Source organism: Leopardus geoffroyi, chromosome C1, assembly GCF_018350155.1.
Source record: "Leopardus geoffroyi isolate Oge1 chromosome C1, O.geoffroyi_Oge1_pat1.0, whole genome shotgun sequence".
Classification (NCBI taxonomy): domain Eukaryota; kingdom Metazoa; phylum Chordata; class Mammalia; order Carnivora; family Felidae; genus Leopardus; species Leopardus geoffroyi.
Genome location: NC_059328.1, coordinates 65,254,214 through 65,273,865, shown reverse-complemented (window position 1 = coordinate 65,273,865; position 19,652 = coordinate 65,254,214). Strand labels below are relative to the sequence as shown.

Genomic DNA, 19,652 nt, shown 5'->3' with positions numbered 1-19,652 from the left:
ACGTCTTCTTTGGAAAAGTATCTATTCGTGTCTTCTGCCCATTTCTTCACTGGATTATTTGTTTTTCAGGTGTGGAGTTTGGTAAATTCTTTATAGATTTTGGATACTAGCCCTTTATCTGATATGTCATTTGCAAATGTCATTTTCCCATTCCATCCGTTGCCTTTTAGTTTTGTTGACTGTTTCCTTTGCAGTGCAGAAGCTTTTTATCTTGATGAGGTACTAATAGTTCATTTTTGCTTTTAATTCCCTTGCCTTTGGAGATGTGTCAAGTAAGAAATTGCTGCGGCTGAGGTCAAAGAGGTTGTTGCCTGCTTTCTCCTCTAGGGTTTTGATAGTTTCCTATCTCACATTTAGGTCTTTCATCCATTCTGAGTTTATTTTTGTGTATGGTGTAAGAAGGTGGCCTAGTTTCATTCATAGCATGTTGCTATCCAGTTCTCCTAGCACCATTTGCTAAAGAGACTGTCTTTTTTCCATTGGATGCTCTTTCCTGCTTTGTCAAAGATTAGTTGGCCATAAATTTGTGGGTCCGATTCTTGATTCTCTATTCTATGCCATTGGTCTATGTGTCTGTTTTTGTGCCAATACGTGTCTGCTTTGTAGTAGAGGCTGAGTCTGGGATTGTGATGCCTCCCTCTTTGGTTTTCTTTTTTTTTTTTTTTTTAAATTTTTTTTTTCAACGTTTTTATTTATTTTTGGGACAGAGAGAGACAGAGCATGAACAGGGGAGGGGCAGAGAGAGAGGGAGACACAGAATCGGAAACAGGCTCCAGGCTCTGAGCCATCAGCCCAGAGCCCGACGCGGGGCTCGAACTCACGGACCGCGAGATCGTGACCTGGCTGAAGTCGGACGCTTAACCGACTGCGCCACCCAGGCGCCCCTGGTTTTCTTCTTCAATATTACTTTGGCTATTCAGGGTCTTTTGTGGTTCCATACAAAATAGGCCCACTACTCAGGAGATAGAGCTGACTTATACATAAAACTAGACACAGAGAATTAGACAAAATGAAGACACAGAGGAATATGTACCAAATGAAAGAACAGGACAAAATCACAGTAAGTGAGCTAAATAAAATAGAGATAAGTAATATGCCTGATAAAGAATTTAAAGTAATAGCCATAAAGACACTCACTGGACTTGAGAGAGAGTGGAAGACTTCACTGAGACCTTCAAAAAAAAACAAATAGAAAACATAAAAAAGAATCAATCAGAGATGAAGAACTCCATAACTGAAATTAAAAATATACTAGATGGGGGCACCTGAGTGGCTCAGTCAGTTGGGTATCCAATTCTTGATTTCAGCTCAGGTCATGATCTCACAGTCATGAGATCAAGCCTCACACTGGGCTCCCCACTGGGTGAGGAGCCTGTTTGAGATTCTCTCTCCCTCTTCCGTTCACATGCACATGGTCTCTCTCTCTCCCCTTCCCCCAAAAAACATTAGATGGAATAAATACAGGATTACAGGAAGCAGAAGAACAAATCAGTGACCTGGAAGATAGAATGATGGAAAGCCATCAAGCTGAACAGGAGAGAGGAAAAATAACAATAATAAATGAAAACAGACTAAAGGAACTCAGCAACACCATCAAGCGTAATAACATTCACATTGTAAGGATCCCAGAAGGAGAAGGGGTGGGGGGAAAGGGCAGAAAATATATTTGAAGAAATAATAGCTGAAAATTCCTGAATCTGGGGAAGGAAGCAGACAGATCCAAGAGGCACAGAGAGCCCCCAACCCAAGATCAACCTAAGGAGGCCCACATCAAGACACATAGTAATTAAAATGGCAAAAAGTAGAGATAAAGAGAGAATTTTTAAAGCAGCAAGAGAAGGGGCGCCTGGGTGGCGCAGTCGGTTAAGCGTCCGACTTCAGCCAGGTCACGATCTCGCGGTCCGTGAGTTCGAGCCCCGCATCAGGCTCTGGGCTGATGGCTCAGAGCCTGGAGCCTGTTTCCGAGATTCTGTGTCTCCCTCTCTCTCTGCCCCTCCCCCGTTCATGCTCTGTCTCTCTCTGTCCCAAAAATAAATAAACGTTGAAAAAATAAATTAAAAAAAAAAAAAAAAAAAAGCAGCAAGAGAAAATAAAATAGTTACATACAAGGGAAACCCCAAATGGCTATCAGCTGATTTTTTGTACCAGAAACTTTGCAGGCTAGAGGGAGAACCATGATATATTCAAAGGGCTGAAAGAAAGAAAAAAAAAAGCTCTGCAACCAAGAATACTCGACCCAGCAAGGCTATCATTCAGAATAGAAGGAGAAATAAAGAGTTTCCTAGAAAAACAAAAGTTAAAAGGAATTCATGACTACTAAACCAGCCCTACAAGAAATATTAAAGGGGGCTCTTTAAGTGGAAAGACCATATGCAGGAGTAAGAAAAGTAGGGAGCACAAAAGCAGTACAAATAAATATATCTATAAAAATCAGTCAAGGGACTCACAAAATAAAAGAATATAAACCATGACACCATCTACCTAAAATGTTGCAGGGGGCGAGGGAGAGAGAAGTAAAGAATGGGTTAAACTTTAATGACCATCAACTTAATATAGACTGCTATATGCATGTTATTACAAAACTAATGGTAACCACAAATCAGAAACCAGTAATACATATGCAAAAAATAAAGAGAATGGAATCCAAGTATATCACTAAATAAAACCAGCTATCCTTGAGAGAAAAGAGAAAGGAACAGAGAACTACAAAACAACCATAAAACAAATAACAAAATGACAGTAAGTACATACCTATCAATAATTACTAAGAAAGCAAATGGATTTAACCCTCCAATCAAAAGACAGAGTGACAGAATGGTTAAATGTAAGATCCAGGGCATCTGGGTGGCTCAGCCAGTTGGGTGTCCGACTTTTAATTTCAGCTCATGATCTCACGGTTCATGGGTTTGAGCCACAAAAGTATATTATTCACCCATGGTAGAGAAGGAAATCCTGCCATTTGCAACAATATGGATGGACCTTAACGGCATTATGCTAAGTGAAATAAATCAGAGAAAAGACAAATACTGCACTCTATCATTTACATGTGGAATCTGAAAAAGCTAAACACGTAGAAACAGAGAGTACATTGGTGGTTGCCAGGGGCTGAGGGGTGAGAGAAATGGGGAGATGTTGGTCAAAGGGTAAAAACTTCCAGTGAGAAGATGAAAAAGTCGAGAATCTAATGCAGAGCATGGCAGCTACAGTTAACAATACTATATTATATACTGGAAAGTTGCTAAGAGAGTAAATCTTAAATATTCTCACCACCCCCCCCCCACACACACACATAATCCTGTGAGGTGATGGACATATTAACTAATCTTACTGTGGTAATTATTTCACAATATATGTGTATCAAATCATCACATTATACACCTTAAATTTATACATTATATGTCAATTATATTTCAATAAAGCTGGAAAAGAATTTTACAAAATTCTTTTTATTGCAAACATAAATATATTTATTTTATAAATATAAAAATATAAGTTAAAATGTAAATAATTCAGGAGATACTACTGTAAGCAATAGCTAAAATATATATAAAAGAAAAATATTGAGAAGAATAAAGATCATGATCACCACAGCTTTAAAAAAGGCAGAATCAGGGGCGCCTGGGTGGCGCAGTCGATTAAGCGTCCGACTTCAGCCAGGTCACGATCTCGCGGTCTGTGAGTTCGAGCCCCGCGTCAGGCTCTGGGCTGATGGCTCACAGCCTGGAGCCTGTTTCCGATTCTGTGTCTCCCTCTCTCTGCCCCTCCCCCATTCATGCTCTGTCTCTCTCTCTGTCCCAAAAAAAAAAAAAAAAAAAAAAAAAAAAAAACACGTTGAAAAAAAAAAAAAAAGGCAGAATCAGGGGCACCTGGATGGCTCAGTCGTTAAGCGTCCCACTTCAGTTCAGGTCATGATCTTGTGGTTCGTGAGTCCAGGCCCACATCGGGCTCTGTGCTAACAGCCTGCTCCAGATTCTGTGTACCCCCCTCTCTCTCTGCCCCTCCCCCATTCGTGCTCTGTCTCTCTCTCTCTCTCTCTCTCTCAAGAACAAATAAACATTAAAAACATTTTTTAAAAAAGGCAGAATCAAGGCTTAGGGTACAGAGTATTAGAATATCTACAGCTTTCCACACTACAGCATGAATTACAGATGTGTGATACTATTTATACGAAAAAAGACAGCATTAATATCCAAAATCTACCATAAAAATAAAATTATTCTAAGATAAAATTGGGCATATGCGATTTTTAAAGTTACTTTAAGCAGAAAAAAAAGTATAAAAAGATGTGCACTCTGCAAGTATTCTTTTTTTTAAGAAATTGTTTTAATGTTTATTTATTTTGAGAAAGAGAGAGAGAAGGGGGCAGGTGCAGAGAGAGGAGAGAGAATCTCAGGCAGGCTCCATGCTGCCAGCCTAGAGCCTGATGTGGGGCTGGATCCCATGAACCGTGAGATCGTGACCTGAGCTGAAACCACGTGTTGGTCGCTTAACCACCTGGGCCACGCAGACGCCCCTGCAAGTATTCTCTTTTGATACAAAATTTAAATCTCAGTAGAAAACAAACTGCCCATAAATTTATATGGGCATATATTCATATATTCATTGATCACCATTGTTTACACGGTGTATTTATATCTAACCTCTTCTTTGTCTGTCTAAACACTTATACAATATACTACATACATGTTTTCTGTTCTCTTATTACTAAATTACAATCATACTCTCTATATAAAGCCTTATATACCACACTTTTCATTTAACATACATTCCCATGTCATTAAAAATAAATGGAAACAGGGAACACTCTTGCACTGTTGGTGGGAATGCAAACTGGTGTAGCCTCTCTGGAAAACAGTGTGGAGCTTCCTCAAAAAATTAAAAAATAGATCTACCCTGTGACCTAGCAATAGCACTGCTAGGAATTTACCCAAGGGATACAGGAGTGCTGATGCATGGGGGCATTTGTACCCCAATGTTTATAGCAGCACTTTCAACAATAGCCAAATTATGGAAAGAGCCTAAATGTCCATCAACTGACAAATGGATAAAGAAGATGTGGTTTATGGGGCATCTGGGTGGCTCAGTCGGTTGAGGGTCCAGCTTCGACTCAGGTCATGATCTCACGGTTTGTGAGTTCGAGCCCCACATCAGGCTCTGTGCTGACAGCTCAGAGCCTGAAGCCTGTTTCGGATTCTGTGTCTCCCTCTCTCTCTGCTCCTTCCCTGCTCGTGCTCTGTCTCTCTCTCTCTCTCAAAAATAAATAAAACATCAAAAAAAATTTTTTTTTAAAGAAGATGTGGTTTATATATACAATGGAATACTATTTGGCAATAGGAAAGAATGAAGTCTGGCCATTTGTAGCAACGTGGATGGAACTGGAGAGTATTATGCTAAGTGAAGTAAGTCAGGCAGAGAAAGACAGATACCATATATTTTCACTCATATGTGGATCCTGAGAAACTTAACAGAAGACCAGGGAGGGGAGGGGAAGGGGGAAAAAACAAGTTACAGAGAGGGAAGGAGGCAAACCATAAGAGACTCTTAAATACTGAGAACAAACTAAGGGTTGATGAGAGGTGGGGGAGAGGGAAAAGGGGGTGATGGGCATTAAGGAGGGCACCTGTTGGGATGAGCACTGGGTGTTGTATAGAAACCAATTTGACAATAAATTATATATATAAAAAAAAAGTAAATGGAAATACGTTTTTGGCAGTACAATATTTCAAATTATGTATGCACCGTAATTTGGCATTAGAATAGTTCCAGTTTTTCATTATTGTTAAAATCACATAGTGATTATTTTTATAAAGAAATCTTTGATCACCTTCTTGAAAAAAATTATCTAAAAGTATGATTTCTAAGCTAAGGAATCTAAACATTTTTAAAAATTCTGATTATATTACTTTCTATGAAGATACTTATATGCCTCACCCATAATCCACAGAATATGACAGCACCCCTCTAAAATATGTGTTTACATGTTCACCTCTCTAAATGACTATAAGCTCCCTTGCTAAACTCATGTTCATTTTAGATTCATCTTTGTAGGCTGGTATCTACCACATAGTAGATGCTACATAAATGGCAACTGATATTCAGCACATGGCAAAACTGTACTCTCTAGGTGACAAAGAATGAGGAATTAATTCTCAGTCCTACCTCTGCTACTGAAGCAAAGGAATCAGTTGATGCGACGCTCAAGGTGTCTCGCAGGCCAAATTCATCCACATTCCCCTTCATGGTAACATCTGTATCTTTATCTTAAAAGTAAAAGAAGAAAAGTGAAGAAATTGATATTCCTTCTCATTGACATTCTATACTATGCCTGTCTTTTCTTTCTCTCTTTCTTCCTCCCTCCCTTCCTTCCTTCCTTCCCTTCCTTCCTTCTTTCCATCTTTATTTAGGCTGAAACCTAAAAGAAAATAAATACAAACCAATGGTATATAATCTGATAAGATTCTCAAAGTGTATTCACTGTTTAAGTGATTCTGAAATGCTGCTGAGCAGAGGAGAAAGTGCTATAAAGCAGACATTTTTACTTTAAAAGGGAATTAAATAAACTTACTATCAGATTTAAAAAGCTTTTGAATATGTAATATTTTAAACTGGTGAATAATAACTAGAGCTGGATTATCTATGACATGTTGTAAAATCAGCACATACCAAAGACAGCTGAAACAGAGCAAATTAGTTGCAAGTGGCCTTGACCAAGTTGTGAGAATTGGTAAGTTTATTCAAATTAAGTGAATTATTAGCATGAAATGTTGTCTAGTCAGTTACTTGTGATAAACTGATTAAAACAATTCATGAAGGACTTATTCTTCAGTCCTTAAGGCCTATGTCAAAGGCCAAAAACAATCAGGGCTGATGTTTACTCTGGTTACTTGAAGGTCAAATACAACTGTCTCGATTATAAGGGCTGAAAAAGTTTAAATACATTGGCGAATGGTTAATCTGGCCATGCCAAGACAGTCTACCTGTTAACACATGGGGCATTTGAATGTGGGTACCAATACCTTCACATACTATCATCAGGAATCTGTAATTTTCAAATAAATACTGTACTTGCTTACAGATGTGTCTATATTGTAGCAAACAACTGATATGCTTTAAAATTTATCACAAGTATGAAAAAGCAAAGAACAAAATATATACTGATTTTTCATATTGATTCTCTATCTGCTAAATTTGTCAGAAACTTTATCTTCTTTAAAAAAGAACCAGAGGGGCGCCTGAGTGGCTCAGTTGGTTAAGCATCTGACTCTTGATTTCGGCTCAGGTCATGATCTCATAGTTAGTAAGATGAAGCCTTGTGTCAGGCTCTGAGCAGGGCACCAGACATTACTTGGGATTCTTTCTCTCCCTCTCCTTTTTTTTTTAAGTTTATTTGTGAGAGAGAGTATACAGCCATGTGTATGTGTGTGCAAGTGGGGGAGGGGCAGAGAGAGGGAGAGAGAGAATCCCAAGCAGGCTCTGCACCCCCTGTAAGTGAGGAGTCCCATGTGGGGCTCAAGGCCACCAACAGGGAGACCATGACCTGAGCTGAAATCAAGAGTTGGAGGGGCGCCTGGGTGGCGCAGTCGGTTGAGCGTCCGACTTCAGCTAGGTCACGATCTCGCGGTCCGTGAGTTCGAGCCCCGCGTCAGGCTCTGGGCTGATGGCTCGGAGCCTGGAGCCTGTTTCCGATTCTGTGTCTTCCTCTCTCTCTCTGCCCCTCCCCCGTTCATGCTCTGTCTCCCTCTGTCCCAAAAATAAATAAACGTTGAAAAAAAAAAAAAAAATTAAAGAGTTGGAGGCCCAACCAATTGAGCCACCCAGGTGCCCCTCTCCCTCTATTTCTGCCCCTTCCCCAACTGCACTCTCTCAAAAAAAAAAAAAAAAAAAAAAAGGAAGCAGGAGTCTCTTTTTGGCTTTCATTCATTGCAATTTCTATTCCATCTTTTTTCCCAAACTAAATTCATTACCTTTACCAGAAAATTTCCAAGTCCTGTTTAAAACACTCAAGTACCAGAAAACACAAACATCTGTGATTCTATACAGGAAGAGTAGTTTTTTGTTTTTTTTTTTAAAGGGAAACCATTAATTTATTTTCAACTCAGAAGGGTTGCAAACAATTTATATTCCAAACTCTAAACCATGCAGAAAAGCTAACAAGCCATACTTGGTACAAGGCTCATTCTTATTAGGTATCAAGAATAACCATACACAAAGCGTATTTTTCCCCTCCTCTATATTTAGTGGGCCCATATTTGACAATTTAACCATTTATATTCCAAGTTTAAATTATAATTGTTTTCAGATGAAGGTTACATCAATCATTTTAAAGTACCTAACTTCACAGCTTAAAATCCTTCCACTACTAAATGACTAATGGAACACAATCAGAGGTTAAACTACTCTATTTTCCAAATACACATTCTTTTGGAAATTTAAATTTTTTCATTGAACTTGAGAACAAAACAACATAATTGGTTTTGCACTTATAAACAGCTATAAGACTGGCATTTTTGGACACTCAATTATCCAGAAAAATTCCCATTATTCTCTTTTTAGTGCATATGTGATTTTAAAAACTACACACACAAATACAAACTTATTTGTACACACAAAACTGAACTGGCATTTACAACTTTCACACCTTTATCTATCTTATTTTTCCATTGTTAGTATTAATTATGCAAAAAGAAACCACAGTACAGTTTTCATTATGCCAAACCACTTTTAAAGTGGGTTAAATTATAAGTCAATTAAGTTAAATCTTGGTTCCATATGACTTTTGCTATTTTCAGAGTCGAACAGACATTTATCTTATGTCACTTTACCTTTCAGACATACCCATGGGCTGTTAAAAGTCTGTTTTACATCACTCAACAGTAACCAGCCAGTATTTTACTCAAAAAAAAAAAAAAAAAAAAACTAACAAAGAAAAATGGCTTAGAGGAACTGGAAAGATTTATTCATTAAATCTAATTTCGTAAATCACAGACCATACCTCTCATTTCAGTAATTGTTATATTTCCTGGAATGGCAGCTTAAATTATGAAGAGAAATAATACATCTGTTTTTTAGATAAGCCAATAAAAAGCCTGAATAAAGAATACTGAGTAATATCTCAAACTACTTGCTTTCATGAATCAAATGAAAATTTAAAATACTCTTTCACCTGAGTGTCTGACTCTTGATTTCAGCTCAGGTCATGATCTCACAGTTCAGTTCATGGGTTTGAGCCCTGCTATTAGTACAGAGCCTGCTTGGGATTCTCTCTCTCCCTTTCTCTCTGCATTCTCTCCCTCTCTCAAAATAAACTTAAAAGATAAAATACTCTTTCTAAAAAGTATAAATTCTTGATTGTAGTACTGAAAGACTGCGACAGCATGGAAAACTGAAAACCAAAGGTTTCATTTTAGTCAGTATTTTCAGAAACTTCTTACCAAATTTTTCTTAGCAGAACACACACACACACACACACACACACACACACAATCATTACACACTTACCAGAATGATATGAGTTGGAAAAAAATGGCAATTTTTTGTTAAAGATGTATAGTATTGAAAACTCACATACCCGTGGTAGAAATGTCAATTAGTAGAACCACTTTGGAGAATTTGGTAGTATAATGAAAGTTCAAGACTGTATTCTCTGTGATAAGCAATTCTACCCTTAGGTGTTTTTTTACAGAAGTGCATGCTTATATGCATAAGAATATTCATAACAACATTGCTTACAACAACTCCAAACTAGGAAAAAAAAACACAGTTGTTCTCCTACCATAGAATACACAAACTGGGATATATTCAAACAATGAAATATGTATACAACAATGAAAGTGAATGAATTGCTGTTATATGCAAGAATAAAGATAAACCTCACATGTTGAGTAAAGAATTATATGTATGATTTCATTCACATAAAATTCAAAAACAAGCAAAACTAAACTACAGTGATCAGGACTACACTTAGTTGGTCAAATAAGAAAAGCCAGGAAGTAATTAGCATGAGCATCAGGACAATGGTTAGTTTTAGGAATGGGGAGAGGGGTGTTGATTAGGACCAGGTACAAGGAACCTTCTAGGGAGTTGGCAATGTTTTATTTTTTATTTTTATTTTTTCAAAGATTTTATTTTTTTTAAGTAATCTGTATACCCAACATAAGGCTCAAACTCACAATCCCAAGATCAAGAGTCACATGCTCCACCAACTGAGCCAACCATACACCCCAGCAATGTTTTATTTTTTGATCTACAGGATAGTTACACAAGAGAGTGAGACAAATCACTGTTTTGTTTTGAACACTTTCCTCTAAGGGTTTACATAGAAGGAGAGGAAACAATATATCTATGTATGTTGACCCCAAATGGCTGACAGCAGAAAAGACAATGAAGTATTTCAACATTGGCAGTTAAGCTGTGAATTATTAAACGTGAATTTTATTCCCTGATAGGGGATGCTAATTTCAAAAAGTCAAAAGATCTGATGAGTCTGTTAAGTATACTAGCAAATCAAAACAATCTATCTGCACCCCATAGTGGAACACCAGTAGTTGTGGGAGACTCTAATGCCATGCATATACCACTCATGACCTTTTTCCTCCTAGTTTACCCATCTTTCTTTGCTATTTATTCATTGGTTTAGGATTTTAAGTGGGAATGTTTTGGTGGGGATAATCAACTATCTGCAGGAAGAAGACAAGGAAACTAAGAGATGCTTACTATTTAATGACAATAAAAGTATGATGAAAGCAACATACATTTATTTCGCACTTACTACTTGCCAGAAACCAAGTTACATGCTTTACATACATTATCGCATAATTCTCACAATAATCCTTTGAGGTAGGTACTCTTTTTTTCTTCATCATACATATGAAGAAGCTGAGGTACAGAAATGTTAAGTAATGGTCCATACTCACACAGTTAAGAAATGGAATGGCAGGATTCAAAAGAAGTCATCTGACACCAGATTCCATGCTATGAAACTATGGAGCTGTGGTGTCCAACATAGTAGCCATTAGCCATGTGTGTCTACTGAGCGCATGAAATGTGGCTACTCAGAACTGAGATGTGCTGTAAGTGTAAAATACACAATGGATTTTGAAAACTTGGTACCAAAATATATAAAATCTTTTTAATATAAACTAGGTTTAAGAAAAATATATTACTAAAATTAATTTCACCTCTTTCATTTTACTTTTTCATGTACTTACTAGAAAATTTAAAGTTACATTTGTCACTTACATTATATTGCTATTGGACAGTACTATTCGGGCATTCCTTTCTCATATCTTATCTAGAGTGCAAAGAGTTTACAAGCTCTACAGGATTCAGACTCAACTCACATGTTTTGAGTGACTAAAAGTAGTACCCAAGCTATTCTGCTAAATGCTTTCAGAGACCATTGCATTTAATATGTGTAACTGTTAGACAGGAATAGCCTAATTATGTATAAGAATGCTTTATTGTAACTAGAACAACAAAAAAAAAAGCCATTCTCCAGTCAAAATCTTCAACGGCTCCTTGTCTGGTTTGCAAAGACTTCCATAATCTCTGTTCACCCTACCTAATATTCTTTTCTATTAATTAATAAAAGACTCCTCAACTTTATGCTTTACTACATGTTATATTATACTGTATATTATATATTATCATACTAGAATTATATAACATATAGTCTATGCCATATAGTATACTTTATTATATACTATATATACATTCCTACATATTATACTAAACCATTATACTTACACCATATTATATACTGTACTATTCACTATACATCCACTTGCCATAGTAATGCAATGGGTAAAAGCTTGAGATTTCGAGTCAGCCAGTTAACATAGCATCTGGATCCCAATTCTGATCCCAGCTTTGCTACTTGTTATCAAGGTAAACTAGGAATAACAATATTGATTTCACAGAATTGTCATAAGGATTAAGTGAGAGATTTATGGAGGCATAGTTCTTTGTACATAGTAAGTGCTAAATAATTTTTCACTGCTATTACTATTGCCACATATATTCTTTATCAAGCCTTTAGTTCCTCCTGCATCTTCTCCAACACACAAATTTTTCCTTCTGCTCTCTTGCCCCATGCTACCCAGAACACATGTGGTTTTACAATGCAACTCAAGTACTATCACCTGTAAGTATCCTCCAAAAATTATCTAATTTTTTGCTTCTATATAAGGCAGTACAGCAAAAGTGTGGGCTCTGGAGCCAGACTGCTTGAATTCAAATTCTGACTCTGCTACTTAGCTGGATAACAATCTTAGGTAAATTTATTTTCTCCATTCCTCAGTGTTCTCACTTGAAAAATGGGAGTAAAATCTACCTCATAGAGTTGTATAAGGATTAAATGAGTTAATACATGTAAAGTAAGTGTTCAACAATTGTTACCTATTCATAATATTATGTAAAAAACAAAGTATGTACAATTCGATACACTATCTGAATTTTTATTTAACTATTACTATTGCCTGAATGTAACAATCATTCATGGACTTTCTCATCTTTTTTTTTTTTTTTCCTTTCATTTTTTTTCCTGGTAGTTCCTATAGTTCTTAATAGAGCATTGAACACACTGTAAACACTTCAATATTTGTTGATATAAACTAAATAAAATTTGTTACACCAAGTGACCATAACCAAGACATGAAAATCCCTATTTTTAAAAGGCCTCTCATATATTTCATCTGGATCATTTTACCTGTTACATTACCTTTACATGTTTTCAGAGGACTGTTAAAATTCTTATTTTTCCAATACGTGGCTCTAAATTAATTAAATTTATGATACTTTCTTATAAACTTAAAATATGCAGCTTATGCCCCATAATGGGGCATATCTTTAACCTTAGATGTGCCTAAAAGAATGCTTTCCAGGGGCACCTGGGTGGCTCAGTCAATTAAGAGTATAGCTCTTGGTTTCAGCTCTCAGTCATGATTTCACAGTTCATGAGCTCGAGCCCCGCATCAGGCTCTGTGCTGACAGTGCTGACCTTGCTTGGGATTCTCTCTCCCTCGTTCTCTGCCCCTCTCCTGCACTCTCTAAACAAACAAACAAATAAACAAACTTTTTTTAAAAAGGAACGCTTTCCATATAACTGGGGGACTAAATATAAAAAATATATGCCAAAAAAAAAAAATGCCGTATGTTACCACACTGGCTCTCAAGAGAGTAGTTCTTTTTCTTCCTCTCTTTTATTTTTCTAATAGGCTCTATGCCCAAAATGGGGCTTAAACTCACAACGCAAGAAAGAGTTGCATGCTTTACCTACTGAGCCAGCCAGTGCCCCTTTTCTTAACCTTTTTAAATAGTAAACCCAAAACTTTTATTATAATTTAATTTAATTTAATTTAATTTAAAGTAGGCTCTATGCCCAATGTGGGACTTGAACTCATGAGCTTGAGATTAAGAGTAGCATGCTCTAGGGGAGTCTGGGTGGCTCATTCAGTTAAGCATCTGACTCCTGATTTCGGATCAGATCATGATCTCTCGGTTCATGAGTTTGAGCCTCACTTCGGGCTCCATGTTGACAAGTGCAGAACAGCTTGGGATTCTTTCTCTCTCCCTGTCTGCCTCTACCCCACACTCTCTCTCTCTCAAAAAATAAACTTAAAAAAAAGAAAAGAACAGCATGCTCTACTAACTGAGCCAGCCTGGCACCCCAAGTCTAAAACTTTTTAAGACATTGCTCTTTACCTATCTCAATCACCCAGAACTTTTTTTTTTTCACCCAGAACTTTTTAAAACATTCATGCATAGACATAAACTATGTTCTTCTTTGGAAGGATAATAAAGGTATGATGTTTACTTTTAACACAACAGTCATACATTTTAGGCCAAAAATCTGACTGGATTCAAGCCTTGCTCCTTCTTTCACAATCTCATAATTCACGTATTTTTTTTTTCAAAGCAGAGTTTGCTTGAAAGTTAAAAAAACAAAAACAAAGAGAAAACACAAAGAGACACTTCAACCTTGGAACTTGAACTTCAGGCCTGTATCTACTTCTCTAAACCAATCCAAATGGGTTTTCTACAGGTCTCACTTTTGCCATCCTTAGACACATTCTATTTTCTGTCGCTTAGAAGCCATCACGTCTATTTTAACCTCAGCAGATCCTAGTGGAGATTCCAAAGATGCCACTCTTCTTTTAAAGTCCACTGTGGATTTTGTAACACCAGTAAGAAGAGGAAGGCTGCCAAATGTCTAATGTCATCTGACTTCTACGTCAGCAGCTATTCTCCAGATGATTTTTAGCAACCTAAATATGATTTGGAACCTTGTCTTTTCTGTGGTTTTACTGAAAGTGGAAAAGTTCCTGCTGCTGACAAGCTATTTTCCAAACAGTCTGCTATAATCTGTTACAATAATTAAGAAATCTAGAAGACTCCTGCTGCTCTTTATCCATCTTACATGATTACCTGCCCCATCTAGTCTACAGTCCTCTGCTCTACCAGCTGAGCTACTGAAGGGTGCAGCTACCTGCCCCATCTATACTGCAAACAGTTTTTTATTTTGGTTTGTTTTAAAATGCTATAGTATGAGACAGAAAAAAGTCGAATACAAAAATTTGAACCATCATAATTTCAGAAAGTAAAAGAACTAAGAGATATTTTCTTGATTTTTCCCTCAATGTACCTTAATAGTGACGAGTTACAATGAAACAAGAGAAAAAAACTGATCAGTTCTTGATGTGTTATGATTTACGCAGTTTTAACTATGTGAAATACATACATGTACAAAAACAGCCTGATACCATTGATCTACCCAAAAGATATTTCCGTAACAGTTGTCTCTGGCTTTCTCTATTTATCAAAACGTTTTATGTGGCATGTCTGCCCGATATAGCAACTGTGATTCCTAACTGGGAAATACAGCTGCCAATGCAAAACAAGTAATAGAAGTAAAGAGAAAGGAGTAACAGCACTTTTTATCTTTTTTTTTTTAAGAAGAAAGAAATGACTGGATAACCCAAAGTGAAACAAAAAGTAATTAAGGTTAGGTCTGCAGTTCGAGAGACTTTAACAGGGTCACTAGCAAGAATTGGTCACTCTGTACACCACACAAAGGCCACTGACCAGTGGGACAAGTCAGCCCATATCCTGGGCCTGCATCTTCTAGGAGGAAGGTGAACCTTTTTCTTATCTCAAAAGTGTCCTTTCCAAAGGGCTACATGGGCCTTTTTCTAAATCACACAAAGGTCTCCAGTTAGTGAAGTGTTAGACTTAGAAATCCAAGCTGATAAGATGTAACTTGAATACAAAAGAGGCAAAGGCAAGTAGCAGGTTATTTCTCTTGTTTCTGGCACCCAAAGATTTTCATTACACTGCTTTAATCTCTGAGCCGATTTTGACTTACATATATAATACCAGTTTGTAGTATTAATAAACACTTTGAAATTAAGATTGTGAGCCTTAATACATAGGAGGAAATTACTAAGCCCAATTTCTTATATGTTCTGCAATTTGTACTCTGTATATTTAGAAGCCTGATTATACAAATTAAGCTTGTAATTCATGTCACTCCCTAAAAATAAACCCTCAGGGAGTTTATCCTCTGACCACAGTGATTCTGCAGAAGAGGAAAAGGACAAGGTCTTAGAGCATCAATTCTGTGTTGTCTGACATTTGACTCAAGATGATAGGTTGAGGTATTTCCTCTTGCTGCCAAACTCTTTCAATATTGCTAAATGTTCTATCTGGCTGCTTATCAAAAAAGAAGAATAACATCTCTCTAGTGGTCAGGAGGTCCCACTTTATTCTCTGCCAGGGAATTTGTGCAGACAGTACTAAGCTGGAAAAACCTCTAATTTTCCCTTACAGGATATATCACTCTCTCAATGAAATCCTCAGCACAAGAGAGCAGAAAGATGGATAAAATATTTAAATTTTACTACTCAACACTTCCACAATCTCCTCCAAACACATAAATTTGATTATGACTTCTTATAATTCTCAGTGGCTCCCTTTTGCCTAAAAGTACAAAACAAGAACTTTCACGATTTATCTCCTGCCCACCTGTCTTGATTCACTTCTCACCACTCCCCTACATATGTTGTATTTCCAAGACATAACAGGCTCCAGTCTACACCTTGATCCATGTTGTTTGCTCCGCCTGAAGTGCCCCTTTCTCAATTATCTTCCTGATGGATCATCTTTCTTCAAGTGTCACACATATGAAGCCTTCCTTGAGCCCCCCAATGAATAATTTAGGCTTTTCTTTGGTGTTTCTATAGCACTTTCTAAACACATTATTATACCACTCACTCCACTGTGCTATATAATTTTTATTTTTTTAATTATTTTTTCTAATGTTTGTTTATTTTTGAGAGACAGAGACAGAACATGAGCGGGGCAGGGAAGGGGTGCAGAATCTGAAGCAGGCTCCAGGTTCTGAGCCGCCAGCAAAGAGTCCAATGCGGGGCTTGAACCCACGAAACGTGAGATTCGTTACCTGAGCCGAAGTCGGACGCTTAACTGAGTGGGTCACCCAGGCACCCCTGTGCTATGTAATTTTTAATGCCTACCTAGCTGCAAAACTAGTCTCTGTGTTGCCGAAAAACAAGGTTGAAGTGTCCTTCATCCTAGTCTTTCCAATGCCTTATAACATGTCTGACATATATTAGGCGATCAAATGTTTGCTAAATAAATATTAGAGACCTAAGATTTTATGAGTTCATTCTGTTCAAAAAATAGATTATAATGAGGACTAAACATGTATCTGAAATATGCAAAGCAATACTGTAAAACTATAAAAATTCTTGGTTTGTTTTTAAGGGCTAAATTTGTTCCTACACATCAGTATGAAAGAATCTCAAAGTCCTCTGCTCAGCCAAAAAAACAGTATTTATCAAACTTGTGGCTTCAGAGTTGTCTGCTAATACAGCTATTGCAAATACATACTACTCTTTATAGAAAATGTAAGCAAACAAACTATGAAGCCCAATTAATTTTAAGAGAAATCTAATTAAAGTGTAGATTAACAAGCTTGAACTTTATTTCTATAAACCACATCAACTAAATCATGTCCCCAAGAAACTGTAAGCAAGCTTCATTTGTTGTTAATCAATCTATTTTTACACTGGTATTAAATTCAGCAATTTAGTACGGCCCCAATAGCCTAACCAAAGTAATCTTAATCTTGAATGTACCATTACTGAAATACACTACCAAACCATGTAATGATGCATACCCTGCATGATATGATGATAAAATGATAAACGAAATCTCCCAAAGTATAAATCATTCCGAGGTGTTAGGTTTTAATCCCATATTCTCCCAACTTCTCACTAGTTGCTGGAACCAACCAAAGTCTAATTTTTCCCAAAATAATTCAGATAATAACACAAATTTCTGTTAATATGAAAGATAAATATACTCTAACTGTACAATATCTGATATGTACAAAGATTATGTATGTAGCACAGATGTGTATTTTGAATAAAAATACTACAACAAATATTTGTGAATCTATCATCCATTTACAGCCACTCTTCAAAGTTTACAAAATTATTTCCTTAAAAGGAAAAATAATACAGTCATGCAGTACTGTATATATCTTCTTACCTGTATTCATGATACAAATATGGGTTTCCAAATGAATTTAAAAGATGTTCAGATATTTTAGCAAAAAAAACAACAGCAGATAACTAAAGATAAACACATGTCCCAAACCAGATCTGTTTACTTTCAACTTCTTATCTTAGACTCTTAAACAGGTTGAGGGCACTTCAGTTGGGAAGTACGGAAAAGAATGGAGGTGGGAAGGAAAGTTAAAAGAAGGATCTCGTGCTTTGTGGAAGGAGTTTAGACTCTAGCTCAGTCTTGAGGTATATACTAACCTATATTGCTTTCTAATTGCTTCATAAGAATAAGTCTTAACTGGACAATCATACCACAGGCAGGAAGACTGGGACTTGAGCCCTTACTTATCTATCTAATCACATATAAGGCAAAAAGTAAAGTTAAATAAATAGTACCAAGGTTTTTTTTTTTTAATTTAAGTTTATTTATTTATTTTGAGACAGAGAGAGCAGGAGAGGGGCAGAGAGAGAGGGAGAGAGAATCCCAAGTAGGGACCGTGCTGTCAGCGCAGAGCCCAACACGGGGCTTGAACTCATCAACTGTGAGATCATAACCTGAGCTGAAACCAAAGGTCGGACGCTTAACCAACTGAGCCACCCAGGCAGCCCCTGTACCAAGCTGATTTTTAAGCAATCATTTGCCTTCAGGTCTTCATGAGTCCCTGCCATCAACACTCCTGTACTTCATCAGAAGGCTACAGCAACAGGGTAGAGACTGCTACACAGTCCTTGATTCTGTGTGGTGGGACAGCTAACTTGTAGTCCTTTCTACATAGCTCTCTTCAGAGGTAAAAAGAACCATAAGAATCTACCTAAAGCAGTAGATGTGGGGGGTGGGGGGTGGAGGAGGGCAGAGGAAGAAGAAAAGAAAAGAAAGCATAAGTGTTGAAAAGAAAAAAAAATAAAAAACATGTTATCATCCACAGGTATATGTTCTAGATAAAAATTCCAAAAGAACCTATAACAAGTTACTGGAGGCAGAAATAATAATTGCTGAGAATATTCAAATACAAGGTATCAGTAACATCTTATTTATTTTTTAATGTTTATTATTATTTTTGAGAGAGACAGAGCACGAGCAGGAGAGGGGCAGAGAGAGAGGGAGACACAGAATCTGAAGGAGGCTCCAGGCTCTGAACCGTCAGCACAGAACCTGACATGGGGCTTGAACCCACAAACTGTGAGATCATGACCTGAGCCAAAGTCGGACGCTTAACCGATTGAGCCACCCAGGTGCCCCTTTCGGTAACATTTTAGATATTGACAATAAAAAATCAGAAAATGTAAATTTTAAAAATGTACTATGTACAATGACAACTAAACTGTAAGGGCCCTAGGAATAAAAATATGTAAGACCTTTATGAAGGAAAATATAAAAAGTTATGAAAGACATAAAAGACTTAAATAAATGAAAAACCATACCATGTTTCTAGATGGAGACATTAGCTTATGAAAACTAAATTCTCCCACAAGCTGACCTATAAATGCAAGGCAATAACCAAAATCCCAAGACATGTTTTCATGAAACTTAAGGTTTTCATGAAACTTACAAGGTGTCCTAAACTTCACATGGAAAAGCAAAGGGCTAAGAATAGCAAAGGCAATTCTTAAAAAAGAACACAGTGAATGGACTCATGCTGCCAGGTGTCAAGGCTCATAATAAAACTATATAAAGCTACAGTAATGAAGACACCGTGAAACCAATGCAGGAACAAACAGACTAGCAACAGGGTCCACAAATGACATACATGTAAGACAACCTGACACATGAGAGGGACATTTCAAATTAGTGAGAAAAGCTCCGGAAAACAGTATGGAGGTTCCTCAAAAAGTTAAAAAATAGAATACCCTACCCAGCAATTGCACTACTAAGTATTTAATCAAGGGATACAGGTGTGCTGTTTCAAAGGGACACACACTCCCCAATGTTTATAGCAGCTCTATTGACAACATCCAAAGTATGGAAAGAGCCCAAATGTCCACCAACGGATGAATGGATAAAGAAGATGTGGTGTGTATATATATATACACATCATATATATATATATATATATATATATATATATA

The 19,652-nt window shown here is 36.9% G+C and overlaps 1 protein-coding gene across 2 annotated transcripts in view; it reads right to left on the bottom strand.

The window, feature by feature from the left end:
* Positions 1 to 19,652, bottom strand: part of MIGA1 (mitoguardin 1) — a 106,196-nt gene that overhangs the window by 30,345 nt on the left and 56,199 nt on the right. For both annotated transcript variants that reach the window (XM_045477920.1, XM_045477921.1), the window contains one exon: positions 6,160 to 6,260. In XM_045477920.1, the coding sequence (XP_045333876.1) occupies positions 6,160 to 6,260 (101 nt within the window). The remainder of the gene's footprint in view (positions 1 to 6,159; positions 6,261 to 19,652) is intronic.